Raw genomic sequence first — 24,629 nt, forward strand, 5'->3', positions numbered from 1 at the left:
GAGACTTGACTTGGACTTGCAAAAAAAGACTTGTGAACATCTCTGCGTTACACTTCATTGCTACAGAATCTTATCAGTTGTATTGAGAGAGAAAATGCTTCCTATAGCCCTAGCTATTTACCTGCTATTTGTAAAGTCGTATATTTTATAAGCTAAACTTGAAAACAAGCACTAGTCTTGTGCAAGAGTGTTTGAGCAACCTTGAGGTGGAAGGGTGGAAACAAAAGGACACCCTGTTATCTCAATAACTAAGAGTATGGGGTGAGCTGTTACATTTAAGGAAAGGGCTTTAGCTATTACGGGTATGTTTACACTCCTCTGTCAATTAATCTTATCCTTAGTGTGAGAACTAGATGATGCAAAAGGTAACTTATTTTTAAAACAACACTGTGGACACCTTTCAGAGGTCGCAGGTAAAACTCAAAGACCCCCTCTCTGCGCTCAGAGGATCAGCAAGGGTGGGAGGGAGTGGGGAGGTGTGTGTGAGGGTTAGGGCTCCGAGTAGGTGCATCAAGGGTGTGAGGGAGTGGGGAGGTGTGTGTGAGGGGTGTGTGTGAGGGTTAGGGCTCTGAGTAGGTGCATCAAGGGTGTGAGGGAGTGGGGAGGTGTGTGTGAGGGGTGTGTGTGAGGGTTAGGGCTCCGAGTAGATGCATCAAGGGTGTGAGGGAGTGGGGAGGTGTGTGTGAGGGGTGTGTGTGAGGGTTAGGGCTCTGAGTATAGGTGCATCAAGGGTGTGAGGGAGTGGGGAGGGGTGTGTGAGGGGTGTGTGTGAGGGTTAGGGCTCCGAGTAGGTGCATCAAGGGTGGGAGGGACAGCAGGGTGGAGGAAGAAAAAAAGAAAGGGGAATAATTGTTTTTTTTAAATAAACTAGCAAATATTACCCTCTTAACCCCATATTAACACCAAAGGGTCAACATACATTATATCCAGGGGTGCACATCACTTTTTTGCCCTGGTTCTCAAAGGAGCACCTGGAGATGTTGCTTGGTGCGCATCCTTAGTCTTATCTCTGGTCTTAAACGCAGGGTGATTAGGAGGACCATCTGTTTTAACAGCGTCTCCAGGCTGTCCTCAGAAAGCCCACTGAGGGATTTCAGCGCTTCCAGATGTGTGCTGGATCCTCTGTGAACATGGTGAACACCCTCTAACACACTCCTATACACACTCCTACACACTCTCCTGTACACACACACTCCTATACACACTGCTGTACACACACACACTCCTTTACACACAGCTGCAACACACCGCTGCAACACACTCCTATACACACAGCTGCCACACACTCCTACACACACTCCTATATACACACAGCTGCCACACACTCCTACACACACTCCTACAGTAAGGATTACAGTTACTTTTTCTTGAGTACATAATCCTGTTGTAATCCATTACTTCCCAACCCTGCCTACATCACACTGCTGCAAACAACTCTCCCTTTCTGCTGATGCTTAGCAATTACAAACAGTGTGTGTGTGTGTGTGTGTGTGTGTGTGTGTGTGTGTGTGTGTGTGTGTGTGTGTGTGTGTGTGTGTGTGTGTGTGTGTGTGTGTGTGTGTGTGTGTGTGTGTGTGTGTGTGTGTGTGTGTGTGTGTGTGTGTGTGTGTGTGTGTGTGTGTGTGTGTGTGTGTGTGTGTGTGTGTGTGTGTGTATGTTTCTGATAGTTTACAATTTTTTTTCAAAGTGTGTGTACAGTGTAGTTAGTACATGTGCAGTCATGCGGTTTGGGTGTATGACTCATTGTTAGTCATCTGTCCTGGGACGCACTAAACTCAGAGCCAAGTGTGTGTGTGTGTGTGTGTGTGTGTGTGTGTGTGAGACGCCATGTGCTTTTCCAGGCTCTCAGCTATGTACACAACATGTAGAAAGTGGAGGGGGGGCTTCCTGTTTACCAGGTGCATCTTAGCGAGAGAATAATAACACTCTCACTTAACTCTAATGCCTTTAGACACATCCTGGAAAGATGAAGACTTCTGTGTTGTAGTTATTACTAATGTGTGTTCAATTGATTTTTTTCTCACCATAGTGCTGACATTTTATCGAAATCACAATGGCCCACTACCCTTTTTTCAATATGCATAAGGTGTAAGATTAAGTCAATGTTAAATGTACGTCTGAATATTCTTTAAAGTTAAATAAGCTGCAGAGATGTCAGTGCCTACGAATTGTCTTCTACAGACGAAAGGGAGAACACGTCTTCGTACGGTGGCCAACGCGCTACATCTTCAGAAATGATGCTAATATAAAAACACAATTGTACCAAAACACCGGAAAAACAACGTGACAACACATGCGCCGCTTTTAGGAAATATTGGCCTACTTGAGGAAACATGGTCGACAAGTGCCAAAACATATCTGAATAATTATTGCAATTGCACTTTTAGTAAACGCTCCGCCCGTTTCCTCGAGTTAGTGAAGATGTTCCTTCATCTTTATGTGTTTTGACACATATGGGTGTTTATATCTTCATTGTTTCTGAAGCTGCAAAGTGTTTCTCCAAATGGAAAAGCTTTAGGCCGTTGTAGCAGATTCACACAAGCAGACCACTGTATGTTTACTGTTTATCTAATGGCGCATTTCCACTGCAGGGCCTCGCTCTCGGCTTAGTACGGTATAGTTAGGCTCACTTTATGCTGCGTTTCCATTACAGTTTAGTAGCTGGGGCAGTAACTATAGTAACGCAGTGTAGGCGGAGCCGTGACGTCATCTTCAATGAGAACCACAAAACCAACATCAGCTGTTAGTTGTTAGCACTCAGAGCTCACAGCTCCTCATATCTGTTCAGAAACTAGACAGAAGTTAAACAAGTACAAACCACAGACTGCCTGTGTCATGGTGAGTACAGTCGCTGGTTTATTTATGTCTGTAGGCCGTTGTTGTGAGTGTGGACGGTCGGAGCATATATAACGTTAGCTTAGCCAAGCTCCATTCAGAAAGCACACATTTTAAAAGGTTTTTCGCCTGCCGTCTGTCTGCAGACTTGTTAAAGCATTAATTCATGGTTTTTATTAACCGGTATCAGTATGTTGTTACTTCGGCATCATTTTGAAACGTGTATTACAATTAAATCACGGTCAAATATGTTCATCTTGTTGTAGTTGTAGCCCCCTTGCCAGCGGTTCTCTCTCTAGTTTAGCATACTCAGCCCGACTCAGCCTGGTTGTTGGCCCGTACTACGCCAAGTGTAAACGCAACCAAAAGACGGGGCGCGCACGGAACGGCACGCTTAAACCGTGCTCCGCGCTGTAGTGGAAATGCGCCATTATACACACAAAGCAAAGTCCTTTTATACGTAAACCTACTTGGTAATAAACCTGTTCATAGAATAATGATGTTTAAAGGAGACATGTCATGCTTTTCCGGTTAGTACCCGTCCCCTTGTGTGTTATGAAGGTTTTTATGCATGTAAGCGGTGTGCAGAGTCAAAATCCTCAAAGTACACCCTGTAGCGAGTAAAACTCTAAAACAGAAAATACCTCCCCAAAACGCCTCGTTGGTGAAACGTCATTGTCCATTTTTTACTTCCTGGGTGCTGTGTCAGAAGCACCCAGTAGCCACGCCCAGAACTATGACGCGATACGGTCATGCGGTAGCCGGAACCAAATGGGCCAATCCGTGGAGCCGTTACGTTACGTCCGCGGAGCCGTTACGCTAAGCCCCCGCTGATTGGTCCAAATTGACCAATCCACGGACTTCCTCACACACTCAGTGCAGGCAGCTCTGCTGATTTCTCCTCCCTGGCTGCAGGCTGATAACAGACAGTTGGGATCGCGGCGAAATTCTCTCTGCAGACCCATTCTCTCTGCAGACCCATTCTCTCTGCAGACCCGTTCTCTCTGCAGACCCATTCTCTCTGCAGACCCATTCTCTCTGCAGACCCATTCTCTCTGCAGACCCGTTCTCTCTGCAGACCCATTCTCTCTACAGACCCATTCTCTCTGCAGACCCATTCTCTCTGCAGACCCGTTCTCTCTGCAGACCCATTCTCTCTGCAGACCCATTCTCTCTACAGACCCATTCTCTCTACAGACCCATTCTCTCTGCAGACCCATTCTCTCTGCAGACCCGTTCTCTCTGCAGACCCGTTCTCTCTGCAGACCCGTTCTCTCCGCAGACCCATTCTCTCTGCAGACCCGTTCTCTCTGCAGACCCATTCTCTCTGCAGACCCGTTCTCTCTGCAGACCCGTTCTCTCTGCAGACCCGTTCTCTCCGCAGACCCATTCTCTCCGCAGACCCATTCTCTCCGCAGACCCATTCTCTCTACAGACCCATTCTCTCTGCAGACCCGTTCTCTCTACAGACCCATTCTCTCTACAGACCCGTTCTCTCCGCAGACCCATTCTCTCTACAGACCCATTCTCTCTGCAGACCCATTCTCTCTGCAGACCCGTTCTCTCTGCAGACCCGTTCTCTCCGCAGACCCATTCTCTCCGCAGACCCATTCTCTCTGCAGACCCATTCTCTCTACAGACCCATTCTCTCTGCAGACCCATTCTCTCTGCAGACCCGTTCTCTCTGCAGACCCATTCTCTCTGCAGACCCATTCTCTCTGCAGACCCATTCTCACAGCGTTTATCAACCTTTTCCTTACTCAATATCAAGCCACACTTATTGTTTTTACTTCGGCTGTGACTTTGTGTGCTCAGGACGAGTTTGGCTGTGTTTCGATGTGTATCGCTAAACAAGGAAATCACACCTCCACGGAGCTCAGCGCGATTCACAACGTCCCGACTGGTCCCGACCAATCGGAGCACACTGGGCTCACAGGGAGGTGGGGGAGAGCTGCAACGAGCCGTTTAGTGGAGAGAGTGAATACACGTAGTTTACAGAGATGCTGTATGCGAAACCAATGTGAGTTTGGAACATTGCACAGTATTTTTCTATTCTAGTAGACCTCAACAATGGAATTATGATCAGTGGAAATGGCCATGACACCTCTCCTTTAAATGATCCTTCTCTTATATATTGCAAACAATGATGCAATAGATTTATTTATATTAACTTGCACTATTTTATGTGTGTTATTGTGTTGCTCTGTTGGAGGAGCCTGTGACCTCAGATGTTCATTGACATATCTACACTGTAGCTGCTGAACACATGACCATTCTTGAATTACAATCAGCCAACTACTCAAAATGAAGAAACTTCCCCGAAGCCCCCCAGTGCAGAAACCGTTAGAAACAAACGTTATACATTTTCTCCAGGAAACAAAGTGGCAGTTAAGATAAACTGGAGCTGCTCGCTGCACACACACACACACACACACACACACACACACACACACACACACACACACACACCCTCACACACCCTCACACACACACACCCTCACACACGCATGGGAGGAGGTTGCTCTGGGGGAAGCGGGCTAATGGCAGGCAGTTAGAGAGGGGGTGTGGACTCAGAGAGAGAGAGAGGGAGAGAGAGAGAGAGAGAGAGAGGCCGTATAAAGAGCCACTCAACACAGCCAGACTTCATCCTGCCTCACTCAGACCTCACAGGAAACACACACTCCTCACCTCCTCCACCGCTGAACACACTCCTCACACACACACACACCTCACACACACTCCTTTACCCTCTCCAGTATCAGTGTGACCCAGTGAGAGGATGGCCATGTGGAGGATGACCCTGCTGCTCGGCGCTCTGCTGCTCAGCTGTGAGTACAACTTCATTCATAAAACTACTTTAATGAAAAGTTCCCTCAGACTCTAACGTTGAGCTGGTCCTTCGTTTGTGTTTGTAACCTGAACGTGGGCGATATTGCATTGTATTTAACGTGACACTGAGGGGGTTTCTTTACACACTTGCGGGGGGGGGGGGTTGCTTTGATGCCATGAGGCTGCACGCAGACACAAAGGCTCTGCTGAGGAGTGGAAAGTTGGGAATAATTATGCTTTTAATCCTGCAGTGCAGCTGGGTGGAGCTGATGCATGTTTGAATGTGTGTGAAAGGGATAAACCCAAGCATGGAACCACATATCTATGTATGTTTATGCCTTCAGGGAAGATATATCCATGTAAATATGAGCTGCTTGACCACTAAAGAGGTTTTTTTTTTTAAATTAGATGCACTTTATTGATCTAGATTTGTGTTGTTGGTACAGCAGCATGTAAACAAGGCTTTGCACACGCGTTAAAACATTGAATTAAAAGTAAAACGGGTAGACAGCAGTGGATTCAGAGTTCCCTCCCTGTGTGTGTGCACGTGTGATCACGGGCAGGCTGCTAATTGCAAGGTGATGTATGACTGGTTCTGGATCAGCTCGGTGTAACGACTTCTGCAGAGCCTCGGGGCGAGAGAGGTGACCTTTGGGAGGAGAGGAGAGGAGGAGAGGAGAGGAGGAGAGGAGGAGAGATGAGAATAACTTTAAGGTTTATTTTAAAAGGGGGAAGCGATCATGAGACGGGGGAACACGGTGGCAGTGTGCACATAAAAAGGCGTGTGCATCAGCAGCTAACACGCGGTGATAGATTTACGGTAAATCTAGTAACTGTGGACACGCCCCATCGAGGAGTAAAAGCCACGACACAGAGGCACACATAATAATCAGGTTATTTTGTTGATTGAAAAACATTTCTCTGTATTTGGGGGTTAGTTTGTTTTCAGTGATGGGAAACGGCCAAACATCTGGTTCACGGTGTTTCTCAAACTTTTATTACTTTTTTTATGATGTTTTTTTTGTATTTTCAACAAAAGGTATTGCACATGTTCCCTAGCGATATAAAAAAACAAAAAATAAACAAGCTGAAATTCAGACACCATGCTCACACATTTTATACATTATTATTAATAATAATAATAGTATTTAGAAGAAGAAGAAAACAAATTGAATAATAATATTATTCTTAAAATGTATAAATACAAATAATAATAATAATAAATATAAAAAATAACCAAAAATAATAAAAATTCCAAAAAAAAGAAATACAAATAAAAAATAATAATACAAAATGTTCTCTCACTTTCAGTTGGTTGATACTTCATGTTTCTCATTTAAAAACCTCTATTTTAATCAGTAATAAATCTCCATCCACTGCCCTTTCAGTGGGGGCTCAGCCTTACGCCAGTCTCTTGTTAGTTGTTGTCTTCTTGCTTGTAACCAACAGTATCTTGATTCAATTCAGTATTTCAGTATTTCACTAAAATGGTTTATATTTCAAAGTACACACCTCTTCAGGATGTCTTTGATCCTAGTGTGCATGTTTTTGCCAAAGTAAATCATTCTGGAAAACATCAGTGCAGTCTGAGGTCTGCTGACTCGGCACTATGCTCACACACACCTGTGACATTATTCACACACACACACACACACACACACACACACACACACACACACACACACACACACACACACACACACACACACACACACACACACACACACACACACACGTCCAACTGTCAATGTGGTGCTATCTTCCAGAGGCAGGGTCACAAGTGGCTGCAAGAAGAAACACAATACTGTAAATGCATCGATGGTTTGTTTGTATACAGTAGAGGGAATGTGACGTCAACAACAGCAAGTCTGCCATCTTTGGAGGATACCACCAACATATTGATTTAACCTGTAAGGCGAGCAAAGTGGTTTTAATCCGATGAATCTAAACGTTACAACATTGGTCGGTATGCAGCCAATCCCACAACCAGCTACAAAACATTTGAGGATTCATTTTAAAACTCTTTTATTTACTTTTAAAGCTCTCAATGGCCCCGCCCTACCTCTCTGAGCTGCTACACGCCCACTCGCACTCTCAGGTCAGCTGATCAGTTGCTCCTGAGGGTGCCAAAAACAAAGTCTAAGCGCAGAGGGGACCGTGCTTTCTCTGCTGCGCCCCTAAACTGTGGAACGACCTGCCCTTGCTCATCAGACAGGCTCCCACACTGTCTGCTTCTAAATCCCGTCTTAAAACCCACCTCTTCTCCTTAGCATTCGGAAACAAGTAGATTGTTGCTTTTATTTGCTTTCAGTGGTCTATTGTTTTTATTATATGGCTGTTATTTATTTTTTAATTATTACGTTTATCCTGGTTTGTTTTGTGTTGTATCTTGTATTTTAAATGTATTTATATTATGTTGTGTGAGCTTATCTCTCTGTTCAGCACTTTGGTCTGAAGGTTTTAAAGTGCTATATAAATAAAGTTGGATTGGATTGGAAAACAAAAGAAGGACCATGGGATAATGTTTTTTAAAAGGAAAACCTTACAATGGAGACGTAGCCCTGAAAGATGGGAGTATTCACAAATATACGTTTTGTTAGCATTCAGTTAGCAAAGCATTAGCTTCACACACACCTCTGTCCGGATGATGTTGAAGCTGTCATTAAACCTGTAGATGTGAAGGCCCTGTACGCCTTGTTTGTAAATAACACATGACCCTCCAAAGGTTTCATAAGCTGCAGACAGGTGTAGGCGCTAACACCGAACAGGCGTTTCAGTCACGGGGATCGAAGGCTGGTTGTCAGGATCATTTGACAATCTTCATTTATGAATGAAAACATTTCGCCCCTATGCCTAATATTTTTATTTTGCATACACTTTAATACTTTCGGATGCAAAACAGCTGACAACTGATAGATAGGAATGGATGCAGGAATGAGTCCTAAAACCTGGCATTTCATCACTTCCTGTCCCCTTGGTCTGGAAGTCAATGGTGTTTGATTGTGTTTTTGGTTGTTGGCTTGAAGTAATAAGTCATGTTGATAATGTAGAAAGAGCCATACTCAGCACTTAAAGTACATTTCTCTGGTGATGCTTTAGAGACATTTTGAATTCAGGACTTTCAATTATAATGGAGTATTTTAAGACCATAGTATTTTTACTTGATAAAGTATGTGAGTATTTCTTCCATCTCTGGTCACAAGACTCCATCTGTGTCCAACTTAAGGACTGCGGGGCAGAGGTCTAACCCTCGATGACGTCTTTATGCATCAAACATTTTTCAATGTTTCACGCTTCATTACGTCCGTCTCCTGCATGAAGAACACTCTTTGTTGCTCTGATGCATCTTTTTGGAGGTCGTAGTGTGTCGGGGGAGTTTAATCAATGCCACATTAGATTTGGTGGAAGTGATGTCATTACCCAGAGGGCCTTGGGGTGTGGCAGCTGATCTGAGGCCAGTCTTAAAAACATGCTTTGTAGTATTTCTGCAAAATGGAGAAGAGCCTAAGCAATGTCTTTTTCTGTCTTTGTCTCGCATTTGGAAAGAAACATTATTACATTTTAAATGTATTTGGCATTGCATTATATCTCGGTTAGTTCGAAAGGTATATTGCTTATTTGAAACAAATAGCTTTTATCATATAAATACAAATGACTCAGTCCACTAGATGGTGCTGAGTTTGTCTCTGATGGGGTTATGGGATTTATATACAGACACATGCTGCTCATCTTCAGGTGTATATCAGTATGTAGTGTCTCTACTTTAAAGAGTCCTCTCCTGCTGATGTTCAGGTGTATATCAGTATGTAGTGTCTCTACTTTAAAGAGTCCTCTCCTGCTGATGTTCAGGTGTATATCAGTATGTAGTGTCTCTACTTTAAAGAGTCCTCTCCTGCTGATGTTCAGGTGTCTATCAGTATGTAATGTCTCTACTTTAAAGAGTCCTCTCCTGATGATGTTCAGGTGTATATCAGTATGTAGTGTCTCTACTTTAAAGAGTTCTCTCCTGCTGATGTTCAGGTGTATATCAGTATGTAGTGTCTCTACTTTAAAGAGTCCTCTCCTGCTCATCTTCAGGTGTATATCAGTATGTAGTGTCTCTACTTTAAAGAGTCCTCTCCTGCTGATGTTCAGGTGTCTATCAGTATGTAATGTCTCTACTTTAAAGAGTCCTCTCCTGATGATGTTCAGGTGTATATCAGTATGTAGTGTCTCTACTTTAAAGAGTCCTCTCCTGCTGATGTTCAGGTGTATATCAGTATGTAGTGTCTCTACTTTAAAGAGTCCTCTCCTGCTGGTGTTCAGGTGTATATCAGTATGTAGTGTCTCTACTTTAAAGAGTCCTCTCCTGCTGATGGTCAGGTGTATATCAGTATGTAGTGTCTCTACTTTAAAGAGTCCTCTTCTGCTGATGTTCAGGTGTATATCAGTATGTAGTGTCTCTACTTTAAAGAGTCCTCTCCTGCTCATCTTCAGGTGTATATCAGTATGTAGTGTCTCTACTTTAAAGAGTCCTCTCCTGCTGATGTTCAGGTGTATATCAGTATGTAGTGTCTCTACTTTAAAGAGTCCTCTCCTGCTGGTGTTCAGGTGTATATCAGTATGTAGTGTCTCTACTTTAAAGAGTCCTCTCCTGCTGATGGTCAGGTGTATATCAGTATGTAGTGTCTCTACTTTAAAGAGTCCTCTCCTGCTGATGTTCAGGTGTATATCAGTATGTAGTGTCTCTACTTTAAAGAGTCCTCTCCTGCTCATCTTCAGGTGTATATCAGTATGTAGTGTCTCTACTTTAAAGCGTCCTCTCCTGCTGATGTTCAGGTGTATATCAGTATGTAGTGTCTCTACTTTAAAGAGTCCTCTCCTGCTCATCTTCAGGTGTATATCAGTATGTAGTGTCTCTACTTTAAAGAGTCCTCTCCTGCTGATGTTCAGGTGTATATCAGTATGTAGTGGCTCTACTTTAAAGAGTCCTCTCCTGCTGATGTTCAGGTGTATATCAGTATGTAGTGTCTCTACTTTAAAGAGTCCTCTCCTGCTGATGTTCAGGTGTATATCAGTATGTAGTGTCTCTACTTAAAGAGTCCTCTCCTGCTGATGTTCATGTGTATATCAGTATGTAGTGTCTCTACTTTAAAGAGTCCTCTCCTGCTGATGTTCAGGTGTATATCAGTATGTAGTGTCTCTACTTTAAAGAGTCCTCTCCTGCTGATGTTCAGGTGTATATCAGTATGTAGTGTCTCTACTTTAAAGAGTCCTCTCCTGCTGATGTTCAGGTGTATATCAGTATGTAGTGTCTCTACTTTAAAGAGTCCTCTCCTGCTGATGTTCTGGTGTATATCAGTATGTAGTGTCTCTACTTTAAAGAGTCCTCTCCTGCTGATGTTCAGGTGTATATCAGTATGTAGTGTCTCTACTTTAAAGAGTCCTCTCCTGCTGATGTTCAGGTGTATATCAGTATGTAGTGTATCTACTTTAAAGAGTCCTCTCCTGCTGATGTTCAGGTATATATCAGTATGTAGTGTCTCTACTTTAAAGAGTCCTCTCCTGCTGATGTTCAGGTGTATATCAGTATGTAGTGTCTCTACTTTAAAGAGTCCTCTCCTGCTGATGTTCAGGTGTATATCAGTATGCAGTGTCTCTACTTTAAAGAGTCCTCTCCTGCTGATGTTCAGGTGTATATCAGTATGTAGTGTCTCTACTTTAAAGAGTCCTCTCCTGCTGATGTTCAGGTGTATATCAGTATGCAGTGTCTCTACTTTAAAGAGTCCTCTCCTGCTGATGTTCAGGTGTATATCAGTATGTAGTGTCTCTACTTTAAAGAGTCCTATCCTGCTGATGTTCAGGTGTATATCAGTATGCAGTGTCTCTACTTTAAAGAGTCCTCTCCTGCTGATGTTCAGGTGTATATCAGTATGTAGTGTCTCTACTTTAAAGAGTCCTCTCCTGCTGATGTTCAGGTGTATATCAGTATGTAGTGTCTCTACTTTAAAGAGTCCTCTCCTGCTGATGTTCAGGTGTATATCAGTATGTAGTGTCTCTACTTTAAAGAGTCCTCTCCTGCTGATGTTTAGGTATTCACATTTGCATTTGAAAAGAGGTATTCATCTCAATACGTTAATACTCTACTAAAGTGTTTTAAAACTGCAGTAATATTTAATGAACTACAGGGACTCTGTGGAAGAGCGCTTGATAAAAACTTGATAAGCGAACGCGTTTGACTCTTTTAATCCGTGCGAACATCCCCGTCATGTTTAAGCAGTTTGTTGTTCTGCTCCCACTTCCCATGGCTGTCAGTCAGGAGTGATGCAGCCGTGCAAATATGCGGCGCTGAAATGGCCATGGTCTGCAGTGTCGGGTGATGTCATTGAACGCCTCTTTGGAGTATGTTGTAAGCTGACGTCTGTCTCCCAAGATTTCAGGGGAAAACCCAAGGCTTTAAGTCTGCAGTGGAGGAGAAGGGGGAAAACATGGAGGCTTGCTTTCATATAATACATTCAGGGTGTTATCAAGGCTTCTGATGACAAGTCTCCGCAGCAGGGTCAGCTAAATGAGAAGTGTCGACTGCAACGTTACAAAATATATATTTCCTTATTTGCGGTTGGGATATTTCCTGTTGAAGTCTTTTCCTGTCCGACTGAATTTTGTAAGAGAAAACTTAAGGCAATTCCTTTTAAATTTCTTAACAACAAAGCAGTTCAAAGTGCATCAGGAACACTTTATAAAATTACATTCATTAACATTTAAAATGAAAGAAAAATTCAAGAATATGGAAAGAAAAACAAGCAGAAGTTGATGGTTATAAATTGAAATAATAAAAGTTACAGTGCAGAGAAAGACATTAAATCATCCAGATCAGGGATGGGCAAATGGCGGCCCGCGGCCTGCATGCGGCCCCCACCTCTTCTTTTTGCGGCCCTCAGATTAATTTATAAACAACATAATTAATTAAAAACATTAAAAAATATATATATATTTGTTTTATTTGTAGTACTGATACCGTCCACTAGACTCCTAGTTACGTCGCGAGCTGCGTAGATGATTTCAAATACCGCAAAATAATCTGTGACGCATTTGTGTGTATTGTGTTTGTTTCCCGGGGCAACCCTCACAAGAAACAGCGGCTGTTGTTATGCCTGCTGTGACGTTAAGCTGCCTCTTGTAATTATGCCTTTACAAGCTTACAAGTTGTTTTTATCATCTGAATTTGGCGAAACAAGTTTAATATTCTTAAAACCAAGACTTTGTTTATTTGAAATCAGATGAAAACAAACTGCCGTGTTATCTATGATTACTACACTTTTCATTCATAATTTCAGTGGGAGGGAGAGCTGCGCTGAGGAACAGCAGAGTGCGGGCTGACAGGTGTCTGTGTTGACATTCCCCTTATTGTGCGTCAGCAGAGACTGGCTACAAGTGTTTTAGGTTCAAGTTAGGCAACTAATGTCTGGGTTAGTGTTCATGACTTCATGTGTATGTCATCTAATGGTTCATCTCAATACACACACATTTTCCGTGCTTTCCAATAGTTTAAAATAGTTTTATTCCACTGTTTAATAACCTGTTCAATACAAACATGCCACTTGTAAAAATGAAATAAAATGTCTGTGAACTAATATTTGTTTAGTGAGCTTATGAGGATGTTCCCATTTTTTGGGGATGTTCCCTTTGATTGTAAAATGTCAATGAAGATGTCAGACTTAGTATATTTGTTAATAATTACATACAACACATGGAATTTGTGTGTGTGTGTGTGTGTGTGTGTGTGTGTTCCAAGTGAATCTGCGGCCCCCTGGTGGCCAGCACATCAATGATGTGGCCCCCACCACCATCAAAGTTGCCCATCCCTGATCCAGATGAAATCATGTTTAAAGAGGCCATATTATTCTTTTGGGTGTTTTATAGGTTTTAGTGCATGTAAATGGTCTGCAAAGGCTCAAATCCCTGTTCTCCCTCCAGACTAGAGGCACAGAATACTAATATCAACCTGAAAAATAGCAGGCTATTTTACAGATGAGCAGCAGAGCAAGCTGTTTTCCCATCCTTATCCAACACAAATGTATTTGCAGGTTGGCCTACCATGCATTCAACTTAAATCTCAACTTAAAAATATGAGAGCATTTTGTAAACGTTTCAAATGATACCCTTTCTCAAGTTGTCATCATCGTAATTGTATCCAAACATTATTGCAGGGGTCTCGACAGTGCATGAGTTGATATATCTGCTGCACCGAAATGTTTCTCATGTCTCTGTTTCTCGCCCTGCCAACGTCAACATGGCAGCGTCTCTCTCTGTTTCTCATGGTCTGAGGTTATGGAGCAGCATTCCTTCGGTCCCAGCGCTGAGATGCTGAGGTGGGATCCACGTCATCCTGCAGGGTGTGGGTCTGCGTTACGTAAGCGCTGGCGGAAAGCCGTCTGATGTCAGCGAGGGTGTGTGTCCAGAGTTATGGCTGAGGAGTAATTACACCTGGAGCCTGCGTCCTGTCAAAGCTGCAGGAGAGGAACAGCTGGAAATATTTGAGAGTCCACTCCTCGTCTGCAAATATTGAAACGTCACATCAACAGATAGAAGAACAACTCTGCAAAATCACTCCACACTATTGATGCTGCTGGAGTAGACCCTAACTCTTCTGTTAGAGCAAGACATCATTGTTTGAAGATTGTTTTTTGTAAGATGTAAGCTATTTATTTTATTAGTATCTCTATACTTAATCTCTACGGTGACTAAAACAGTCCAAAACATTTCATTTAAACACGCTGCAGCTTCAGACACGATGCAAATATAAAAACACCAGCTGTGTGCGTCACTCTTTAGTGTCCCCTGGTCTCCAGCTGTGTGCGTCACTCTTTAGTGTCCTCTGGTCTCCAGCTGTGTGCGTCACTCTTTAGTGTCCTCTGGTCTCCAGCTGTGTGCGTCACTCTTTAGTGTCCTCTGGTCTCCAGCTGTGTGCGTCACTCTTTAGTGTCCCCTGGTCTCCAGCTGTGTGCGTCACTCTTTAGTGTCCTCTGGTCTCCAGCTGTGTGCTTCACTCTTTAGTGTCCTCTGGTCTCCAGCTGTGTGCGTCACTCTTTAGTGTCCTCTGGTCTCCAGCTGTGTGCGTCACTCTTTAGTGTCCCCTGGTCTCCCAGCTGTGTGCATCACTCTTTAGTGTCCCCTGGTCTCCAGCTGTGTGTGTCACTCTTTAGTGTCCCCTGGTCTCCCAGCTGTGTGTGCGTCACTCTTTAGTGTCCTCTGGTCTCCCAGCTGTGTGCATCACTCTTTAGTGTCCCCTGGTCTCCCAGCTGTGTGCGTCACTCTTTAGTGTCCCCTGGTCTCCCAGCTGTGTGCGTCACTCTTTAGTGTCCCCTGGTCTCCCAGCTGTGTGCGTCACTCTTTAGTGTCCCCTGGTCTCCCAGCTGTGTGCGTCACTCTTTAGTGTCCCCTGGTCTCCCAGCTGTGTGCGTCACTCTTTAGTGTCCCCTGGTCTCCGTTTCTCCTGATGGAAATGTGTTGTGACCGTATATCACCACCATTTGAAATCTCTGGTAAAGTGGACCTTAAATGTTTGCACAATAACCTACAAAATACCTCCTTGTCTGCTTAACAACCACGATAACAAAAGGACTTTCTAAATGTTTTATCTTCTTCCAAAAGAAAAACATATTACCGTTGAGAAAAACAAACACACTAACTAAATGATCGTCCAGGAAAATAGAGAAAGTTGGACGAGTCGATTATCTAGCAACAATATTTACTCTGTAAAACAATGAAAAGCAGGCGCCTTGTTCAGATCGTCCTTTCCCAATTACAGCAGCTTGTTGTTCCTCGTTCCCCCGGCGCCCTGCTGCCATTTTACAGCTGCTTGCTTTTTACCAGCAAGGGGAAAATAAAACCTCTCCTCCTGTTTCTCCTTCATTGTCAGCCCAGCACATTTGGCGGGACAAGGCTTCCAGAAACTCCACATATATATCGCTGCTAGTTAATGAGATTTTACTGTAACCTCCAAAACAAGAAGTTGGAAGGCGCCTTGTTGTGTCCTCTTTTGTTCTTCACGCCAAACTGAACTCCTCTGATCCGAGGCTACGCTGATGTAAAGCCAAACACAAGGCTTTGCATGTTTACTCTGCGAATAAAAGCCCGTAATGAGCCTTAGCCGAGGCCTTTGGACTACCAGAGTAATTGCTCCTGGTAATTAATGTTCGCTCGCTGGAGCCCGGCTTTATACTTCCTAATTTAAAACACAAGACAGTGACCTTCTGCACAAGGCCCTGGGGCTGGACTCATGTGTACTGCGTGTGTTTTCTGCCGGTTTCTGGTTGTTTGTGTGTCAGTGACTAATGGCTATACTAATTTTTGAAATTACACTGCGGCTATTTTCTCCACTAAAAGTTCGTTTTTCACCACTGATGGGGTCATTTTGTTAAAGAGGCCCTGTTACGCTTTTAGTGGTTTGTCCTTTCCTGTCCTGTATTGGTGTTATTGCTTTGTGTGCATGTAAATGGTCTGCAGAGGCTAGAATCCGCTATATTTTTTAATATCTTCCTACCCATGTCAGCATTTTGAAGACTTTTGATATTGATTCTAGAAATGTTAGACCAATTAAGTCAAAGTCAAAGTCAGCTTTACTGTCAAGAATTCTACATGTTGTACATCCAGAAATCTTGAAATATCGTTTCTCGAGGTCCTACAGTGTGACATATATACATCAAACAACAACTAAACAAACAAAAAGGGCCTAGATAACCGGGGTATACAGTTTAAAATGTTAATAATATATTAAAGTGTTCAGCGGAGATGGCAGAAAAGTGAGGGAGGTTGGTTGTGTGTGTGTGTGTGTGTGTGTGTGTGTGTGTGTGTGTGTGTGTGTGTGTGTGTGTGTGTGTGTGGTGTGTGTGTGTGTGTGTGTGTGTGTGTGTGTGTGTGTGTGTGTGTGTGAGATCTAGCATTACTATACTTGTGGGGACCTACATCTGTTTACACAGACGTGTGGGGACTCGCCTCCCTTATGGGGACAAAATGGAGGTCCCCATAAGGGGCATCATTCATTTTAGGGTGAAGACTTGGTTAGGTTTAGGGATAGGGTTAGGGTAAGGTTAAGGGTTAGTGTTAGGCATGTGTTGGTGATGGTTAAGGTTAGGATAAGTCTCCAGGAAATGCATGTAAGTCAATGTAATGTCCCCTGAAGTGATGTATACATGGTATGTGTGTGTGTCAGAGTTCCCGTTAGCCGGTAAATACCGGACTACGACCGGTAAAATATGCTGAAGACCGGCAAATCTAAATCTCTCCGGTCAAAGTGTCCGTCCAAAATAATTTCCGTTTAGCGCAATACCACATCAGTTGCGCAACTTGCGCCATTTATGTGACAGACAAGAATAGTCAATTATAATGTCTAGTGTCTAACCAGTCTATGTGTCTAACACGTAATATGGAGAAAGAGATGTCCTGGATGGGTTGATTGTGCGTTGATCTGTTGGTAATGCCTCGGGGTTCCGGTGGGCATGTAAACAAATGCATAATGCTGCGCTATACTTTGTGGCCTCACCCAGTTGCATAGCGACGCTTATTGTTTAGGTGTCTTTTAATAAGCAGGTAGTCATATCATTAGCTAGAACTAGCTGGATCTGATCGATATGGACATAAACGCGAGTCTAATCTGACGGGAGAGAGAGATCAGCTGCTGCTGACGAGTCGACACGCAGCTCTGATCACATGCAGCAGTGAGCGGACAAAACACACACTTCAGGTTAGAATATCACACGTAGCTATTTTAATCACCTCTCAAACTACCTAAACTATTTATAGATATGTTTTACTGTCGGGTCACTCATCACTGATCCGCGAGCTGCATGATACTGACGGGCTGTCAGGAGAGGGAGAGCTCTCCGTTTATTATTCCCGTGTTATTGTACATTACTGAACACTTTTGAATAATGTAGTTAATCTGCTATAATTAGTTTGTTTAATATCGAATCATATCAATTTGTTTTAAAGCTCAATAAATAACAAAGAAGACCTTTGACCGGCACTTTTCTCATTTTGTCCGGAAGATTTCAACTTTTGATGCCCTGCTAACTTACTGTTGTCATTGAAGTGCAGCACAGATGATGTCATAATTAACACATGTATCTTAAACACACGGTGTTCCTGCTGAAGAAGGAGACAAGAATAAAAGGAGGTAGCATCATGAGTGATAGCTGCTTTGGGCCATTCTTTTATCCACCCCTTAATTATCTCATTAAAATAGTTTCAGCAAGGCAGTGAAACTTTAAACCTGGTTCCAAAACATTTTGTCAGCGGATCAGAGAGCGTGCAGCTGCTCTTTCCTCTGCAGATGTTCGTGGAGCGGCTCCAGCTGCTGTTTCTACATCAAAGTGAGAACAAAGGCCTCAAATGATCTGCTTCTGACGGAAGCTCAGGAGCTCAAAGTGGGAGAAGAAGAGTGAGAAATAATAGTGATAATGTGAAAGCCTTAGAGATGTGGCTGTTACCTCGGTTGTGATTGGTCAACCGCTTAGGGATGTCCCGCCCCTTAGCCTATCACGTACAATGTGTTGGAGCGCTAGCCAATAGAAGTGTTCCAAAGTAATCGAAGGAGTTCAATAGAGGCGTTTCAGGAGAGAAACTCCCTCTGGAGGGAACACAGGGATGTTAGCCTTTGCAGACCATTTACATGCACTAAAACCCTACACCACAGGAGAGGGAAAGAAACGGCCCCTTTAAAGTTGGTTTTCTTTTAATTTGGATTAGTGTAATTCAGTCCTACTTTATTACATTCTGAATTTTGTATCTCTTACATTTTTTATACGACTTTAGGAGCATGGTGTGTGTTCTGCAGGAGTGTGTGTGTTTCCACTGTAAGAGTGTGTGTTTCCACTGCAGGAGTGTGTGTGTTTCCACTGTAAGAGTGTGTGTTTCCACTGCAGGAGTGTGTGTGTTTCCACTGTAAGAGTGTGTGTGTTTCCACTGCAGGAGTGTGTGTGTTTCCACTGTAAGAGTGTGTGTGTTTCCACTGCAGGAGTGTGTGTGTTTCCACTGCAGGTGTGTGTGTGTTTCCACTGTAAGAGTGTGTGTGTTTCCACTGCAGGTGTGTGTGTGTTTCCACTGTAAGAGTGTGTGTGTTTCCACTGCAGGTGTGTGTGTTTCCACTGCAGAGTGTGTGTGTTTCCACTGTAAGAGTGTGTGTGTTTCCACTGTAAGAGTGTGTGTGTTTCCACTGCAGGTGTGTGTGTGTTTCCACTGCAGGAGTGTGTGTGTTTCCACTGTAGGTGTGTGTGTGTGTGTGTGTGTGTTTCCACTGTAAGAGTGTGTGTGTTTCCTCTGCAGGTGTGTGTGTGTTTCCACTGTAAGAGTGTGTGTGTTTCCACTGCAGGAGTGTGTGTGTTTCCACTGCAGACGTGTGTGTGTTTCCACTGTAAGAGTGTGTGTGTTTCCACTGCAGGAGTGTGTGTGTTTCCACTGTAAGAGTGTGTTTCCTCTGCAGGTGTGTGTGTGTTTCCACTGTAAGAGTGTGTGTGTGTTTCCACTGCAGGAGTGTGTGTGTTTCCACTGCAGGTGTGTGTGTGTTTCCAATGTAAGAGTGTGTGTGTTTCCACTGCAGGTGTGTGTGTGTTTCCACTGCAGGTGTGTGTGTATTTCCACTGTAAGAGTGTGTGTGTTTCCACTGCAGGAGTGTGTGTGTTTCCACTGCAGGTGTGTGTGTGTTTCCAATGTAAGAGTGTGTGTGTTTCCACTGCAGGTGTGTGTGTATTTCCACTGCAGGTGTGTGTGTGTTTCCACTGCAGGTGTGTGTGTATTTCCACTGCAGGTGTGTGTGTGTTTCCACTGTAAGAGTGTGTGTGTTTCCACTGCAGGTGTGTGTGTGTTTCCACTGCAGGTGTGTGTGTATTTCCACTGCAGGTGTGTGTGTATTTCCACTGCAGGAGTGTGTGTGTTTCCACTGTAAGAGTGTGTGTGTTTCCACTGCAGGTGTGTGTGTGTTTCCACTGCAGGTGTGTGTGTATTTCCACTGCAGGTGTGTGTGTGTTTCCACTGCAGGTGTGTGTGTGTTTCCACTGCAGGTGTGTGTGTATTTCCACTGCAGGAGTGTGTGTGTTTCCACTGCAGGTGTGTGTGTGTTTCCACTGCAGGTGTGTGTGTATTTCCACTGCAGGAGTGTGTGTGTTTCCACTGCGGGAGTGTGTGTGTTTCCACTGCAGGAGTGTGTGTGTTTCCTCTGCAGATGTGTGTGTGTTTCCACTGCAGGTGTGTGTGTGTTTCCACTGCAGGAGTGTGTGTGTTTCCACTGCAGGAGTGTGTGTGTTTCCTCTGCAGGTGTGTGTGTGTGTTACCCCTGCAGATGTGTGTGCCCACAGTGTGTGTTTTGCAGAGTGTTATCTGTGTTCCCTCCACAGTTTGAGGTCGCTGCACGCTGTCTGCTGTTACAGCCACTTCCTGTCTGAGGATGTGCACGGATGACATTCCTAACCTGCTGTTAATTACTTTTGGAGTTTCTGTTTTTCAAAACTATCGAGTGTTTTGATTAAAAACACAGCGGGGCGCGGTCAGGATGAAAACGCTCCCCACCCGTCTGTGCAGAAACTAAAATAATGATCACGTGTGTTGTAGTATTCCTGGGATGTATCGAGCCGTAGTACTACGATCTGTTTGGGTTTTTGGATGCATTTAGTGACAAACTCTTTTGGTTTCTTTGTACAGACGGTGTATAATGTGTGGTGTGCTAAGAGACCACACTATTAATACAACCAGATGTCAATTATGTAGAGATTAAATCAGGGGCGCCTTCATGCATGTCGGACGGAATCATTTGTCGTTTTTCAAAATGTATCTTGCTCTAGTTATATTAGATAACAACACAATATACATTTAAAAGGTTGTAGATCATTTTTAGTTTTTAAAATGTATAGATTGTTCGATTAAAACTTCATCTAGGAACTTTTATAGATGTACGAAATATTACTGCTCATTTTCAGGGTCATTTTGCACAAGGATTTTAGCCTCTGCAGACCGTTTACATGCACCAAAACCTTTAAAACACACACGATAAATATAATAGGGCCTTTTAATGAGTTTCTAACAACGCAGACAGAGAATCGTATCAAAGCTCCCACTTGAAAAAATAAGAGTAACTCACCTCTGATGCAATATTTACAGGAAATAATCTGCTCCTTTCACACAAACTTCCTGCATTCATTTTTCAGTTTATCAGGTGCTTTGAACTGTTTTTTGTTATGCATTGAATACAATTATAAAACCATAAAATATGTCACTTAGTCAGGGATTTGGAAGGGGTCGTTTTGTATAAATGTTGGAATAAATCAAGAGAAATTCAAGTAAAAATGCCAAGCATACTTCTGCCTTTTTCCTTTTCCTCTGGGTTTATGAAAAGTAAGAAAATGTTATAGACAAAAATGCCCTGACAGATTCATCTATATTAAAATTATTGGCCTCATTTCTCCCTTTGCATTTCTTCGTCCCAGATAGAATTATGAATTCCTGCGTTAAGCTGAGGAGACATTTCTCCTTGTGGGGAGTGAGGAGGAAGGGGTGAGGGGAGATGTGAGGGTCTGCTGTGGACATCTGGAAGCAGAGGAGCTGGAGAAGGAGGGTGGGACTCGTTATGACAGCCAGGGAGAGTCTCTGTAGTCTGGGTGGAGGTCAGATGGAGGATTTAGAGCCGAGGTTTTTCCCCCGTGAACATGATGTCATTCTGCAGCTGCTCAAACTGCACCCCTTTAATTAGGGGAGAGAGGGGCTGATACCCTCCCTCTGCACCTCCCTAAATCTGAATGGAGTAGCTATGATACTTACACGTTTTGTTCAGCAGGATAATATTAATGACTTTATGATTTTTAAAAGCTATGTTGGGCTTTAAAGGAACTACAGCACGGTCACATGACTTCACGTCACCACCGCTAAGCTAAAGGTGGCTAATGTTCGACTATAAAGGAACTACAGCACGGTCACATGACTTCACGTCACCACCGCTAAGCTAAAGGTGGCTAATGTTGGGCTATAAAGGAACTACAGCACGGTCACATGACTTCACGTCACCACCGCTAAGCTAAAGATGGCTTATGTTGGGCTATAAAGGAACTACAGCACGGTCACATGACTTCACGTCACCACCGCTAAGCTAAAGATGGCTAATGTTGGGCTATAAAGGAATTACAGCACGGTCACATGACTTCACGTCACCACCGCTAAGCTAAAGATGGCTTATGTTGGGCTATAAAGGAACTACAGCACGGTCACATGACTTCACGTCACCACCGCTAAGCTAAAGATGGCTAATGTTGGGCTATAAAGGAACTACAGCACGGTCACATGACTTCACGTCACCACCGCTAAGCTAAAGATGGCTTATGTTGGGCTATAAAGGAACTACAGCACGGTCACATGACTTCACGTCACCACCGCTAAGCTAAAGGTGGCTAATGTTGGGCTATAAAGGAACTACAGCATGGTCACATGACTTCACGTCACCACCGCTAAGCTAAAGATGGCTAATGTTGGGCGTGATGACGTTTAGTCGTCTCATTTAGACACTTGTTTGCAACTTCCGTTTTTAAATTCACCATTGGGGTATTTACTGATGTAATTTATCAATGTGTTGGAGTGGTGCGATAGTCAGTGTGTTTATGAACTGAGTTTCTGTGAGTCTGTGTGTGAAGTTGAAGGAGGTTGTCAGTCATGTAAATAGAAACGTACGATCTGGCTTTAAAAACATCTTCATTATAAACAAAGAGGATGAAACTGTCTCCCCCTCCACCTCATCATCTCTCTTCCTGCTCCCCCCAGTCCTCTATAGTGTTTTATGACACCTCTGCAACACTGATCTCATCCCTCATGTGCATCAGTGCCAAAAGAGCCTTGTAAAATGATTTCTAGTGCAAGCTATAATGGTCAAATATGATGTGTTTGTGATATATAATCCAGGATGGTCAGAAATGTGGAATTCCTGACAGTCTTCCAAAGGATTAGACTTCTTTATTCAAGCACCTGGTCTTCCTTTAATATGAAGCACAGTTGGATCAGACTGCAGCTGCAGTATGTCAAACAAATTATGTTGTGGTCTGCACAGACTGAGCAGGAAACGGTGTGTGGTTCACATGTAAACAGACCATTACAAAAACCTCATCTAAAATGTGTTTATCTACCAAAAAAAGGTCTTTATTTACCACCTCTCTTGGTGGTCGCTTGGTAGTTTTAGTCTTAGTTTCCTAATTGAATCTTGCTTTCAAAGAAACTGGTGTTAAACCAACATCCAGCAAACACTTAATACTTTACTGGTTGGACACTGAAGTGCTTTAAGAAGCTTTCTTATAAACTATCTTAATAAAATACTTACACCGACTGTAGAGGCTAAACACTTTCCACATTAAAGCTCTTTAAACAGGCAATTAGATGAAGGCTCTGATAGCATGGTCTAACATTAGTAATGTATATTACACACTTACAGCTAACATGCAGAACATCACATATCTGGTACTACTGGGAAAAAAAGAGTTACCAATACTTTTTGTTTTATGTGCTAACATTCCCACAGAGGACTTAATCCAGAGTGAGTGGCGTTTAAAGGACTGCACACAAACCACCTAAACTCTCCTTTATATGGCTGGATTTGGAGCTTAACTAAATAACATAGTGGTGCAGGAAACGCATTTTTCCTGTGATAGCAGGTTAAACAGTTTACACTCTGCGCTGGTTTGCGTCCATGTGGAGAGGAGAAATGATGCTGCGGGAAATAAAAACGCCTTGTTATCCTGTGATTTATACCAGAAATACGTTTTGATGACAGCGTAATGGATGCCATTTCTCGTTTACTTAATGTTATGCAGATGGTTTTAAAAGAAAACATTTCAGAGGAGAATTGTTTTATCATCTCTTTCTCCCCTCCCCATTATAAAAACACTGAATAAAGTCTTAGTTTGACTTTTAAAATCAGAGTTTCTCCCAGCGTTTGCTCAGCTTGTTTCTCTGATAACTTCAGATCGAGGCGTTCATGAGGATTTCACAAGCGGCCGAAATTACCCACACATTTCTCCTCTTTTTACAAAACAAACAGACATGACGAGTAAAGATTAAAGTGGCACATTTGTGAGAAATTGATATGGTTACTCGCTAAACAAAACATTTTCTTTAAGGGGTTTACTATCGCTATTTGTGACACAAATCTCATAGAATCTCTTCGATTTTACTCACAAATGTGTGATTTTTTTACTTGAAAATTAAGCCATTTAAACCCCGTAAATTCTGATTCCTTTCACAAAAGCCGCTTTCACACCAAGTACTTTGCCGTACTTAGTTCCCAGCACTTAGTTCCCCCATGGAACTAAGAGCCGATCGCGTTCACACGAAGCAAATGAAGCCGCTGACGTCACTTCTTCTTCTTCTTCTGCTTTGGGTTTACTGGCAGGCCGCAAACCACTTCACGGCGTATACTGCCACCCGAAGTCCCCGGCCGGAAGTCCCCGGAGTTGGGGACTGGCTTCAGTAGAAGCTGCTGGGACTCCCAGCAGCTTCTACTGAAGCCTTCCGAGTAAATCGCCAGAACGCCGACACCTCCTCATCTCCACCGCTCCCATGTTTTTTTTTGTGTTGCCATAAGTTATTCTCTCTGCGTTTCTACGCTGGGCTAATGCTAATGCTAATACAAATACCAGCAAATACAATGGCGGCCTCAAAAGACCATTCCGAGTTTTACGGGGCGTGGTTTGCAATTCGCTCAGCCAATCAGAAATGGGTACTTTTTCTCCACAGGCTAGTCCCACCTCTCTAGCAGGCACTACAAAGGGGGTAAAAGTTCTCTGAACTAAGTTCTCTTTTTGGTGTGAACACAAAATTCCAGGCACTAACGGAACTAAACGGGAAAAGTATGGGTAAAAGCACACCGGTGTGAAAGCGCCTAATGACTGTGATATAATTATATTCTTATTAAGTTACCCTACAACAACCCTTGAACGCTTGTTTTATGACACACTGCT

At 43.3% G+C, this 24,629-nt stretch overlaps 1 protein-coding gene across 1 annotated transcript in view; it reads left to right on the forward strand.

Moving 5' to 3' along the window:
- Positions 1–5,440: 5,440 nt before the first annotated feature.
- Positions 5,441–24,629, forward strand: part of LOC117559118 — a 32,592-nt gene continuing 13,403 nt past the window's right edge. The window contains exon 1 of the mRNA XM_034235785.1: positions 5,441–5,663. Coding sequence (XP_034091676.1) covers positions 5,615–5,663 — 49 coding nt within the window. The 5' untranslated portion in view covers positions 5,441–5,614. The remainder of the gene's footprint in view (positions 5,664–24,629) is intronic.

The sequence above is a fragment of the Gymnodraco acuticeps genome, unplaced genomic scaffold (assembly GCF_902827175.1).
Source record: "Gymnodraco acuticeps unplaced genomic scaffold, fGymAcu1.1, whole genome shotgun sequence".
NCBI lineage: Eukaryota > Metazoa > Chordata > Actinopteri > Perciformes > Bathydraconidae > Gymnodraco > Gymnodraco acuticeps.